The sequence below is a fragment of the Saccostrea cucullata genome, unplaced genomic scaffold (assembly GCF_032062105.1).
Source record: "Saccostrea cucullata isolate Sc308-1 unplaced genomic scaffold, CSIRO_AGI_Scuc_v1 ctg5190, whole genome shotgun sequence".
In the NCBI taxonomy this organism is placed as follows: Eukaryota; Metazoa; Mollusca; class Bivalvia; order Ostreida; family Ostreidae; genus Saccostrea; species Saccostrea cuccullata.
Genome location: NW_026930411.1, coordinates 27,167 through 40,401, shown reverse-complemented (window position 1 = coordinate 40,401; position 13,235 = coordinate 27,167). Strand labels below are relative to the sequence as shown.

At 33.2% G+C, this 13,235-nt stretch overlaps 2 protein-coding genes across 2 annotated transcripts in view; one reads left to right on the top strand and one right to left on the bottom strand.

The window, feature by feature from the left end:
* Window positions 1-676: 676 nt before the first annotated feature.
* LOC134228476 (mucolipin-3-like) lies at window positions 677-2,215 on the bottom strand (the record flags this gene model as incomplete). Its single annotated transcript, XM_062710134.1, has 4 exons — window positions 2,042-2,215; window positions 1,562-1,815; window positions 1,064-1,255; window positions 677-881 (listed from the first exon to the last, which is right to left on the bottom strand). Coding segments are annotated over exons 1-4 (781 nt in total), but the record flags the coding sequence as incomplete, so codon positions are not given.
* A 378-nt stretch (window positions 2,216-2,593) lies between these two features.
* Window positions 2,594-13,235, top strand: part of LOC134228479 (proteasome adapter and scaffold protein ECM29-like) — a 29,820-nt gene continuing 19,178 nt past the window's right edge. The window contains exons 1-18 of the mRNA XM_062710136.1: window positions 2,594-2,676; window positions 3,453-3,583; window positions 3,706-3,822; window positions 4,014-4,132; window positions 4,286-4,429; window positions 5,016-5,261; window positions 5,469-5,510; window positions 5,680-5,758; window positions 6,315-6,431; window positions 6,547-6,632; window positions 6,822-7,017; window positions 7,335-7,457; window positions 7,751-7,854; window positions 8,153-8,288; window positions 8,454-8,534; window positions 9,562-9,757; window positions 9,849-9,940; window positions 10,113-10,244. Coding sequence (XP_062566120.1) covers window positions 2,655-2,676; window positions 3,453-3,583; window positions 3,706-3,822; window positions 4,014-4,132; window positions 4,286-4,429; window positions 5,016-5,261; window positions 5,469-5,510; window positions 5,680-5,758; window positions 6,315-6,431; window positions 6,547-6,632; window positions 6,822-7,017; window positions 7,335-7,457; window positions 7,751-7,854; window positions 8,153-8,288; window positions 8,454-8,534; window positions 9,562-9,757; window positions 9,849-9,940; window positions 10,113-10,244 — 2,163 coding nt within the window. The 5' untranslated portion in view covers window positions 2,594-2,654. The remainder of the gene's footprint in view (window positions 2,677-3,452; window positions 3,584-3,705; window positions 3,823-4,013; window positions 4,133-4,285; window positions 4,430-5,015; window positions 5,262-5,468; window positions 5,511-5,679; window positions 5,759-6,314; window positions 6,432-6,546; window positions 6,633-6,821; window positions 7,018-7,334; window positions 7,458-7,750; window positions 7,855-8,152; window positions 8,289-8,453; window positions 8,535-9,561; window positions 9,758-9,848; window positions 9,941-10,112; window positions 10,245-13,235) is intronic.

The following is a 13,235-nucleotide window of genomic DNA, read 5'->3' as shown; positions in this document are numbered from 1 at the left end:
ACGTCATGTTGACAATTTTGCTGCGATCAGTGATTTGTTTATAAACTGTTGTCTGGGATTTACATGTATCTAGCAACTATTTTTAATGCATTGATAAGTTTTGATGTTGTTTATTATGCTAATACAGTTTAAAATTGCTAAGTATTTGAATTCCTAGTACTATGAGGAATACAAAATGAACCTATTTTTGTGTGACGTCACAGTAAACATTTCCCATATAAATAATAAATTAGGCCCCTGCCCCTTTTTTCAAGCCTTAACAATGCTGCGTACATGTACCTGTAAACTGTATATAATTCTTGTTTTAAACTTTATCAAAAACAGGAAAATATGCATATTCTATAAATAAGGATTACCTGTGGTAACCTTGGGATTGAATACATAGGTGTCATTATAGCCTATAAAAAATACCTGTGGTAACCTTAGGATCGAATACATACTGTGGAATCACAAATTTTGTGGGTGTTTAATTTTTGTTGTTTCCGATGTGTGAAGAGACCCACGAATTCATGTCCACCATGAAATGTAAAATGTGACATACATTACTACTCAACAATTCTACATCCACGAAATCAAATCCTCATGAACCAGGAGTTTTTCTTCAAACCACGAAAATTTGGCACCACGAAAATGAGTGATTTTACAGTAGGTGTCATTGTCATTATATAAAGAATACCTGTAGTAACCTTGGGATCAAATACATAGGTGTCATTGTTATTATACAGGGTATAAGGAATACCTGTGGTAACCTTGGGATCAAATACATAGGTGTCATTGTCATACACCCTTCCCTCCCTATACTCCTCTACACACATGTTCAGGTATTTTGTTCTGTTGGAAAATCTAAGTGATCCAAGGGCCAGTTCCTCTGTATGGTTGAACTGTGAATTAGAACAGGTATATTAGACATGATTAGATTTAAACTTTGGAGGATCATGACTGTTTGGATATTACATTGTTTAATACATAATTTACAATCTGATAAAATCTTTGAAAATGGTTCCTTTATAAAGTTTGCTAATTGTTTAAACAAAAATTTATTCTTGAAATATCAAAGTATTACCTGTTTCATAGCAAAATTGATATGATCTATAAGGTCGTTTGCACTGTAGATTGCATATCGTCCTGTGGCTGGGGGGTAAGGCATTGTCTCAAAGCTGGGATCCCATTTAAGTAGGTACATGTGTTTCATGGCAATATTGTTCAATTCCACATATTCAACAAATAAGGCTCTCTCATTCCCAAACATAATCAGCTGTAAGATAACATTTTCTTGAAAAAAAATCCTGTTATGATATGTGTTGTAATTTTTCATCATCATATTCAAGAAATATGTTTCTCAAAAAAAAAAAAATAAAGAAATAAAAAAATAAAAAAATCAATAGCAAGCAGGTGGAAAAGTTTCAATTTAAATGCATGTAGATGTTGCATGAGATTATTGTTTTATTCAGTAGAGTAAACTAGTTTTAATTTTTTAGCATGTCTAACTTCTCAATAGTCACAAATTCTACATTGACAAAATTTGCTGAATTTCACCTGCTTTGATAAAAAAAAATCTCACCTGAGCTGTTACAAGAAAAACCTTAAAAATCTGCAGAACAAGTTTCCAGGGGCACTTCCTTTTAGCTTTGAATTTTTCATGAGGCCCCATGAAATGGAATTTTAGCCTCCTTCTCAAGCGATCCTCCATATATGGAGTATAAAATGATGCCACTCTCTTCAAAGTCTTCTTTTGTGTAGGGCCTTCTGTTGTCTGTCCAGCAGTATTGTCAATGTCATTTGGGAGAGTATTGGTGCTTGCCATGTGAGTTAATTCTAAATTATAGTGTAATCAACAAAATTACATGCTCTGATCTTTGCAGCTGTAGAGAAAAAAAAATTGTCGATACATATAATTGTGAAATAAAATTGTGATTACTGATTGTACTCTTAGCGAGTACAATAAATTCAACAAAGAAAGATTTGTTTTTATCATGTCAGATATTGTGAAACTTGATTTTGTTCAAACGTTATGTTTAACGTGTAAATATTCAACTGTTACCGTTTATTCTTCCCGTTGACCGAGGTAAATTAATGGTTTGTAAATCAGGACGTGATTGATGTCCCTTTACGCGACAAGACACCTTGGAATTATCTTCCTTAGATTCTAATTCCTTGTTGTTGTCTGCCATTCAATCATTTTCATGGTCATCGAAATGAAAGTCAGCTGACATTGCCATAAGCAGTCTTCAATAATGTCGTAAAATCAAGAGAAAAAAAACCCAAGAATCCTGAAAATTGTATGATATATACAAAATATGGAAGTAAACTTAATCATGTTAATAGCTTTTTTTTAATGCAAGGTAGGCCTAATGAATAGAAGTGTATTTGTCGTAAATATTTAGAGCGTTCGTAAAATATTTCGTAAAGGCACTGATTTATTATCATGATCATTCACTGAAGTAGTTTCATAATGTGTTTAAACACATTTTACATAAGTATATTAAAAACGTAAATTTAATGTTCTTAATCCTCAAACAAAAATTAAGACTTGAGAAAGTCTAATTTCGACCGAGCTGACGATCGATCTAACAATAATCTTTGAAATCTCTACTTTTGCTTTGTCAGAGCAGGCAGAATTTTACCCAACCTACTTAAAAATTGAATTTTAAAAGATGTCAGAACCTGATGAATTAAGTAAGCAGTTAATATATACAATTTTAAAATTCTCCAATAAAGGTTTTGTTAAAATCTACGGAGATTAGGTAGAATATCTCTCACAGAATATAGTTGTTTGAGATCATACAATTTGTCCATGTAAAATTTGTTACAGTGATTCATTTTGAAAACAGTTATCACTGGTCAAATGGACCAATGGTGACAATGTGTCTAATATTCCTAAATAAGTGAGTCCAGATATATAGATATATATCCATGTCCATCTGACAGAGGAAATTCTTATGAGTTATGTAATGGTATTACACAAAGGTGTCATTGTAGTGATATAGTTTTATGTGAGTTGACCATAAAGTTAAAGACTAAAATTTAAAATCACAACACTACTGTTCTTTGGTTAATTGTAGCACGAAGTGTTCTGTATTTTCAATTTGCTTTTGATCTTTTTGTGACCATTAGGGCAAGCACAGGTACCTATTTAATTTTAATTTAGATCCATTTCTTCAAACCACACCTGACATGGTATGCCAATACTTTGCTGTCAGATTTGATTTGATTTCTATCATTACTGAGACTCAATTCAGATAGCAGCAATCTGCATAAGTACCAAGTAGTTTATTTTAACTTTAAGATAAGAATTATTTCCTAGCCTATGAAAAAGAATGTAAAATATTTTAGAAGTCCCAAAGCATGAAAGAGAAGTGCTACCATTTGTACACTTGTGTACAAGGCAGCTTTACTGGGTATACTATGTGTAATTAAAGACTGCTATAAGATATATGTAAATCAATTTTTAGGTCTTGTAGAGAGAGTTTTTCTGAGAATAGGATCCTCTGAGTCTGATGAACAACTAGAGAGTTGCCTGGATCGATTTCTCCCTGCTGTCTTACTCAAACTCAATAGCAAGGATGAGGCTGTACGGAAAAAGGTATATAAATCTGATACATTACGGCATGTCATTATGTCAGAGATTTCGTCATATGTTGATGATAAGAAATTTTTTTAGGATAGGATCAGTGATAGAAGTTGGTATCTTCTATTGTGTTTCAGGTGATGGAGTTACTGGTCCATGTCAATAAGAGGTTAAAGAGTCGTCCTAAGGTTCTCCTGCCAGTGGAGCAGCTGATTAATCAATACAGGGATCCACAGGCCACATCTATCATCACAGTAAGGAATACATACATATATATATACTGTAAATTTTTGCTGAATTTAACTGTAAAATATTTCTTTTATGGACTTTGGGGTTAGATGGTATATACAGTTCAATAGATAAACATTTCTCTTCTTCTCAGTCTTTGATAAACACAATCATATAAGCTGATCTGTTAAGTTGTTTTGTTTACCCATTTTTACAGAACTTTTCCATAATCTACATAAGAATGGGATATCCCAGACTGGCTCCTGATAAACAGGCAGAGTTAGTTCCCTTACTTCTGAAATGTCTTGAAGGCAAACCCAATTCACAGCAGGACAGGTAATACTCATCTTGTTTGTAATTCTTGGTTGACCACATATAAGTTATTAATATAAGCCATTTTTTTTTTTATTATGTCTATTTCTGATCCTTTCCTGTGCTTTATTTAGTATTTATTTAATATCTATTTCCTTCTTATTTTATTGTATTTAGCATCCTCCTTCTGGTGACTCCAGCCTTGAGTTATGTTACCATGCCAACGGAACCTGAGAAGAGGAAGAATATGTTTGTTGTTGAGGAGAAAACTCAGACTGACATTCTGAGTTATTTCATGGACGTTCTGCTGCTTCCATACAAGTCAGTTTAAACCAAAGATTTTCCCAGATTTTTTTTTGAAGACTTAAATTCTGAGGCCAGAATTTTACTTCTAAAAAGACCTTTTATACAAATCATCTAAAAAGTGTTAATTCAGTGATATTTTTTTTTTTTGCTGTTTGAGTGATCTAGCTGCCCTTACAACTAGAATAAAATAAATTGAAATTGACACTCCTTTTTCAGTCAACTCAATTATTTTTAAAATTTTCTTTCACTAAAGTAATTAGCTGAACACTATTTGCATGTAATTTCCCCATCTTAATGATCAGCAACATCAGTACTCTGTTGTCTTGAACTTTTTTCCTCAGAGTAAAATGCTGATATCCTTTGCTGAGAAACAAATAGACAAACCTAGTGTTTCTGACTTAGCATGATATCATTTTTGTAATGTCTCCCCAGAATTTTCATAAGTGTATAGAGGGTTGTCCTTAAGAGTTGGTTTTTTATTATAGAATCATTGTTGAGTACTGGTATTTATATTAAGAAAAATTACAGTACCTACTTACTTATACATGTATATATACTGCCATTTCATTCAATTTCTATTTAAGTTTCTTTACTTCAATAGTGTTCAGGGCATGTTGAGTCAAATTTCACGACCAGCAAGTGCTCCAGCTGGAAGCACCCCTAAACCTACCGTACCCCCGGCAATGAGTGAGTACTCTCTGCGACGAGTAACAGGAGACAACCCAATGTCAGCGGAAGCCCTGGAGAAGTCTAAGCTGGGGATCATTAAGTTCCTGGGGGCGGAGCTATTTCCAGAGAATGTCGTCATCTGTCACTACATCATTGCTTCTTCTGACACACGTCACAGGTAATATACAGCATTCTTCTTGTTCCCAGTGCCTCCTTTCTTATAATTTGTGTTCAGTTTTGATTGTCAATGAAAGCATTGTTTTGTTGAGCTTATGTTTGATAATGAAATAGAAAAAATGAGCTAAGTTTTAAGTGATTTCTAATTTTTCAATGCTTACTCTTTACAATAATCTTGTTTCAACGCTGTTGTTTATTCCATTTGCAGTGTTGCCACGGCAGCAGATTTTGAGCTAAAGAAGATTCAGGGGTGAGATTTTATGATGCATATTAAATATTGTAAACATGTGACTGCACAAACATAGTGACTAATCATGAATAAAGATGTCACAAATACTTCAATAGTATATGTAATTGGTTTACAGTATTGCACTGATAAAATGAATTATGATTACATGCCTGGTTTAATGATTTTGTAGAACAGTAGACTGGAATGATTTGGAGATCATGAAACAATTGTTTGGTCTTTTCCAAGGAACCATGGATGTCAAAGGGCAGGTAAGATTCTCTGTAGAATTAAGATACTGTATACAGGGAAATTTTCGCCCCCATTTTATTTTCGCTCCTTTCGCCCTTGTCACAAGTGGGCGAATTTAAAACGTTTTAAATTCGCCCACTTTTTATACTTTTTATACCAGATTTTATACTGTGTTCTTTAAAAATTTAAAGAACACAGTATAAAATCTTAAACAGAAGTTGAAATGGGCGAATTTAAAACGGGGGAAATTTGTAAGCAGGTATAAAAGGGCGAAAGTAACACGGAGCAAAAATAACCCTCTATACAGTAACCTATGATTAAATCAAATACTTTATTTCCAGATAAAGATAAGGATAATGCTTGTTAACAGTAATTTGTGATTATAGTTAATCTAAAAAAATCATTTTGAATGGAAGATTATGTTGCAAGTTCAAAATTGAATGAAATAGAAAAATATGATTGAGGAAATCTTGGTAAACTTGATTTAGGAATTCTTTAATTGATGAAATATATGTATTGTAATTGGGTTGCTCAAGCTTTTGGTGTCAGAGGTATGAGTTAACTGTTTATTTACAGCCTCCAACTAAACCAGAAATGAAGAGGGCTCCAGCATGCACCAGAATCCGACTTAAGATTTTTCCCTTCTTCCTAAAGTCACGGGAGGCTGCCGGCATGTTTCCTTCATGTGTTCAGGTAACATCTAGAAAGTTATATCTTAAGCTCTTTATATCTAAAGTATTGTGTTTAGAAATAATTGTTACATTGTCAGTATTGGGCAGTATTAACACATACTATTTTGATTTTTTAGGTTATTTTTGACTGCCTTTATGGACAGAATACGAATGCAAAACTGAAGAACCTAGCAGTACAGTTTGTCCATCATGTTTGCTTTAAGTATGTATTTCAGCAATTAGATAAATACAAGACTTTGTCAAAAATTATATTAAACTTGTAATACACATATTTTTCCACTCCTATCTTGTACAGTATATATAGAAAAGTAATGTGGAACTATCATCTCTGCCTTCGTCTTATGTACACTGCATGGTATCTATATGATTATGGGTAATGCCATTTTTTCAGCTGCCCAGATGCTAAATTTCAGCCAATCAGCTCTGTCCTTTTGTCTGGGATGATGAAACTGATCACAGAAACTAAGGATGACTCCAGACTCCGCAGCCTGACCTACGTCGCTGTCGGTAAAATTGTAAGACGATCTCCACTGCTGGTGAAGAAGGATATAGGACTGGCTCAGAAATTCTTTGATGCCATCGCTCAGGTGAGATGTATGCTAGTATTACAAACAAACCTGAAGCACAGTGTAGAACAAGTCAGATGCCTTGAAATAACATGTCTTCATCTAAACATATGACTTTGAATTCATTATATTTTGGAACTGTGTAGATACAGCTGAAAGAATTTTTGTTTATAAAGAAATTCTTTCTGAACACACTCATTCAAAAAAGTTATTGATTAAATATTTTCAGTATTAAAATACATGTATTTTTATTTGCTAATATTAGTTTTACCAATATGTACATGTATACATGATTAAATTCAAATTTAATACTGAAAATGTTGAACTTTTATTTTCAGGAAGATTCTGAATCTCGATTGGCTATTCAAGAATCATTGTCTCTGATGTCATCAGCTTATTCTGAGATTGACCAATCAGCCTGCTCACTTATGGAGGCATTAATTACTCAGAATATAGAAAAGGTTAGGAAATATTTCCAAATTTTCAAGTACTGTATACAGGGAAATTTCCCCCCCCCCCCGTTTAATTTTCGCCCCTTTCTCCCTAGTCTGGCGTGGGCAAATTTAAAACGGGGCGAATTCAAAGTAAACTGTATAATATCTTAAACAAAAATCTTTTTGGGCGAATTTAAAACGGGGCAAACTTGTTTTCAGATGTGAAAGGGCGAAAATAACACGGGGCGAAAATAAACCTGTATACAGTAGTTACATTCCTTTGAAGATGAAATCTTTTCACACCATAATCTCTGTTTCAGGATGAACCCCAGGCAAGGGCTATGGCAGTTCAGTATGCTAAGGTTGTGTTCCCGGCAGATCATGTACCGTCTCGCTTTATTCTGTTGTTAGCGTGTGGAGACGTGTAAGAATTTTTATATCAGTTGCATTTACAATTGCAGTATTACTTCTTATGTTCAGTGCCTACAAATATACAAGAATGATATAACGGTAATGTAGGTCATATCCTAAATTCTGAAATAACATTCTAAAGGACAAAGATCTCAAAGTAATGGATAGAGCATTATTAATGAGTGATGGCCAGTGAGCTTAGTCTTTGAGAACTGACAAGGAGGCTATGCCTTGAGTTAAGATCACATCAGATCTTGAAGATCAAGGTCACTTTATCTGTATGAATGATTCATTGATCTTTAATTCTATAGGAAGGAAGACATATCGACTGAGGCTCGGAAAGCTTTATACGGTGAAAAGAAGCGAGATAAGGACGGTAACGAGATCGAGAAAGACAACGTAGTCCTGCCAGACTTCTCTCAGATCATGAACTTTATCAACACACAGGTATTGTACCTTATTATTATCATATGATTATTACAACTCTGATGAATTCCATAAAGTAGAAAGCTATTGATCAGATTCTTTTGTTCCATTATTATTGATCTGGCTCTTTGGATGAAGTTTTTTTTAAAATAATGATATTATAATAATCTTAATGTATCCCTTTAGGCTGAGCAGAGGTCTGCCTCACAGAGACTGCACACAGTTGGAAGTCAGAAGCTACCATTCTCTCCAGCAGCTTATGAACAGGTCAGAAAAAGTTTCAGGAACAGTTTCCTATAATCTCCCTGCCAGCAGAGGCTTGTTTGATTTACCTGTATGTGAAACCAGTCTCTTAATAACTGAGATGCAGATACAGTAAAATTTGTCTAATCCAGATTCTGGGTACTCTGGATTTTTGTCCATTCCATCTATATATTTTAGTCCCAGCCACTTCTTTAACAAATTCATTAGAAAAAATTCTGTGTAGTCCAAATACTGTCTATTCTGTATTCCGAACGGCCATACTGGTCCCAACTGCTCATAATTAACGATAATTATTTCCTCTAATCCGGCCACACATACCCGGTAATCGAAGTTACTTCAAAGCAGTTAACACCTTTCGTGGTGGAGATGCTAATCTGTGTTTACATGAGCCTGATTAATGCCATGAGATGAACTGAAATGCGGCAGTGACACAGCCCGCTTATAAAAATATATGATTAAATTACAGTTAAAAATACACATTTAACTTTCTTTTAACTCCTTTTACCACATTATAAATGCAAATATATGTACGCGATTTACACATCAAAATATAAATCGGGATCGAAAATCGAACGCATTTCAAAATGGTGCCATAACACTGTGGGGAAAATGTATTTTTTTACATAAAAAATTAAAAGTTCAATCCAAAAATTATACCCAGTTCACTTGATATATAATATAATATGAGAGTCTGTAGATTTTGATTTGGGTAACATTTCACCCCGACTTTCAAACTTCGTGAACAAACAAGCTTAAGAAAATAAAGTAAGTCATGCAAGACTATTTTATAATTCTAGACTTTAAAATATTGATTGATTTTATCATTTAATTATATTTTACTATTTAAATGCTGTACCTGTAAATAAAACAATGAAATTTAAAAATTAATATTTTCTATGCTTTCATTTTTCCTGCACTCCGGATTCTGTCTAAACCGGCCAAATTTTATGGAACTGACAGTAGCTGGTTTGGACAAATTATACTGTACATGTATATTCTTGATCTGTACATTCATTGTGTCTATTTTTAGATGATTTTGTATCTACGTCTGTGCCTCGTCCATGGCGGGGGGATTTCCTGTGACATGGATTCCCTCTCCTCTATGCAGGAGACGTCCCCCCAGGTGGCGCTATACGTGGGACAGCTCCTACAGAAGGACTCGAGCGAGAGCGCCCCCGTCATACTGTACCTCAACTTCATACAGAGGCTCCTCAGCGCAGTGGGAGGTAACTCCTCCATGTAATGGTATTATTTATATATCACGGGCTAGCTGATGTATATGTAGTAACCAATAATCTGTCTACTTTGTTTACATAGGTCCAGTGTCAATGTTTTGTCTATTGGAATTGGTCGCAGTTGCATCTGATCTTTTGGCCCCAAGATTTGTCTCACAGTTGAACTGGATAAAGGTCTGTGGAAAATACATGTAAATTCCTTACTTAATTTGCTAAAACTAGTCACAATAAATGATCCTTTAGTCAGATATCTTATTTCCTGCTTCAGATATAAACTGCTTATAATGAGAATAATAAGGACTAACGATAGATTGAACCTTTTAAACTCTTCGACTTAATGTTGCAGAGCTATGTGTTTTCTTCACGAGAAGACCTGAAGAGTTACGCCAGTCAGATGTTGGCCGTCGTCACATGTCGTCAACCAGAGACAGATGTCCTGGAAACACTTAAAGACTTTCTGACCAGAATGTCAGATAAGGTAGTTTTACAGTACATTTATTTACATGTATATTTTAAGGTAAGGTTTGCGTTAACAGGGAGATAACTCTTGCGAATCACCAAAGCGTTTGAAACAGGCGACTTTAAACCAGCGATGCTAAGCATCTCGGTAACGAATTTCCTCTGTCATACTTGATGTTTGTTGTCACTTATTGTTAGGACTAAAAACAAAGGACGTTTTCAGGAGAAAGTCTTATAACAAAACAAAGCATAGGAATCTTAGAAGCATTTGAGATTAGCGTGATGTATGTGGATGAACCAATAAAGGAGGACTTGTTTATTTTCGATACGGAACGTGGCAAGTTGCACGACCATTCCGATCAGATAAAAGTCATTGACGCATTGTGCTGTTGTGTATTTCTCGCTGCACCACTACACTAAAATTTTAAGTGAGAAAGGGAAAGAAAAAAGAAAAGACGTGAGAGTATCCTGTAAAGTATTATGCTATATGCAGTCCGAACAGGGAAGAAAAGTCACGGTGCATTTGACCAAGTCCAATGATGATGTTGACAGTTTGACAGTATTTTCATCAGGTAATTATTTAACTATTCATTTTACTGAGAGTTATGAATGATCTACAGAATACGGATTTAAAAACGATGAATAAACAGTACAAGGATGTCAGGATGTGACTAATATCCCAACATTGCCAAAAAAAAAAAATGCAATCATTCAAGAAATTATGAAAAATAAAATCCTTGCTTTTTGGGCCTAATATTTGTAACATTATTGGAACAGGTATTAAATTGTTGAAGTTACCTTTTTAAATGAGGTTTGATTTAATTAATATCTCATTTTCTAATTAATAAATTAAAAAAGAGATACAGATTGTGCATGACAAGAACATTAATTTTCTTGATCAAGCATTTGTAAATTTTATAATAATTTCATATTGATTTTTCATTTATTATATTGGAAATTTATTCATTTCATTGAGTGAATGAAAATCAGTGCAATTCCTTATGCTATTTTTTAAATGTTATCGTAAAAATGAACACATATGATTTCAGATCATGGGTCATTAATTGGAATAGATAAGAACCAAAAAAAGTACTTCAGTGTTTCCATAAAAGATTTGTGCCATCAATCAAAGTAGAGGTCATCCCATATCAGCTCAAGAATATTAACTTTAAAGTCAGATGGATCAAGCTGAGATGTTTAACCAGACATGGCAAAATCAATGGAGATTTGGAGAAGAAATTCTGACTTGTTATACCCAATGCATATTTTTATAGTCTATAGATTTTAGAAGAAAATTTAATGTTTAACAATATCCTATCTAGTATATACATGCTGTTTTCCATATATTTAGAAAATATGTGTGTGATGATTGCAGTACTAGGAAATTAATACATGAACAATTAAGATTAATATTTTTATTCATTAAATTTTGTTCTTACCAGGACCTAATATGCTCAAATAAGTATTTCTGAAAACTGATGAGTTTTTACATACATGCAAAGCTGCAGTGAACATGTATAATTATATCTACTGTAACAGTTTAAAACATGACACTGGAAATTGCAAGGTTGTTAATTTAGTAGGAATGATAAGACCAGTTTAGTAATCTACTAAAATTAAAATCTTTCACAAATACACGCAGTTTATTTTAAATTGTTTACATTTATAATCTTTTAATTTTTTCTGTATTTTGATTTTAAAAAGGAGAAAATTTTGTTATATTTAAATTATTATGTCATCGATATCAAGGAGATATACATGTATCTATTACTGTAGCATTGTTTCTTTTTCCCTGTTCTTGACAAATATTTATGACAGTGTTATGTCATTTTGCAGAATCTTTGAAATCAGAAGTACTCTGTAAACTCATTAAAGTATGATTGATGTCACTTAGAATTCATCTTTATTTTGTTCTGTCTGATATTTCAATTTAAATTCTCAGACTACCTAATCCAATGATTGAGCTAATGTCCATGAAGTGTAGAAATAGGTCATCTTTAAAAAATGTTTGGTTGTCGGCCTCTCCAAACCGACTGACTAAAATGACCAGACTGAAAATTGTTTTTCAATGCAGAGCCAAATTTTTTTCCTTTTATTCCTCTAATCCCCCTTTAAAAAAATGTTGTTGAGGGTTTTCTCACCTACCGATCCCAAAATTTTACCCTGAGCCAAGAGACTGGGCATTACTTTAAAGATAGCATTTCTAGAAATCATTTAATTATAAAAACAGCAGCTTCGTGGATGGGATGCTTCCAACATTTCACTCAAAAAATGGCATACATGTATAATGACAGTCACCAGCCATAACTGAATAAAGATATTTGGCTACAAAGATGTCTAGAAGTTACTACATGTTGGAATAACTAAATCAGCATGAGGTCAAATTCGTAAGATTTTAATTGGTTTAGTTGCAACATGTTCTGAAGTATGTTTATATACATATACATGTACTTCTAAAGGTGTTGCAGTATAATTCATGGACAATTTCATCAGAATATTCAGATGTAAAGATAGCCATAAATACTAGAGTTCTTCCATGGAATAAATTTTTAGACCATCATGTAGCACAGAAGGAGTTTTATTTTGAATATTTTTGGCCAATTTATACCTAAAAACAATATAAAAAATAACGTATAGTCTTTAACATTCACCATGACAAGGTGGTATCAATGTTGCCTTTAAAAGTGTAGAAAAAGCCTGATTTTTATGTTCCGAACTCATAATATAGCCCCTGTTTCCATGGAAATAATATTGGGGACATACATATTTTTTTAGTTCAAAATAATGAAAATGATCAAATTAATAACTTCATGGATTTTGATGGAATCGGTAGATATATAAAACGTTGATTTTTATATTTTTGTTACCATGGCAACGGTTTCACTTTATCAAGGAAAATTGAAAAATCTTCTTTTTTACCCAAATTTTCACATTTTTGATAACGGAAAATTAAAAGTTTAAATAATATAAGCATTAATTATACTAATTCAGGTCATTTTAATTATAAAAG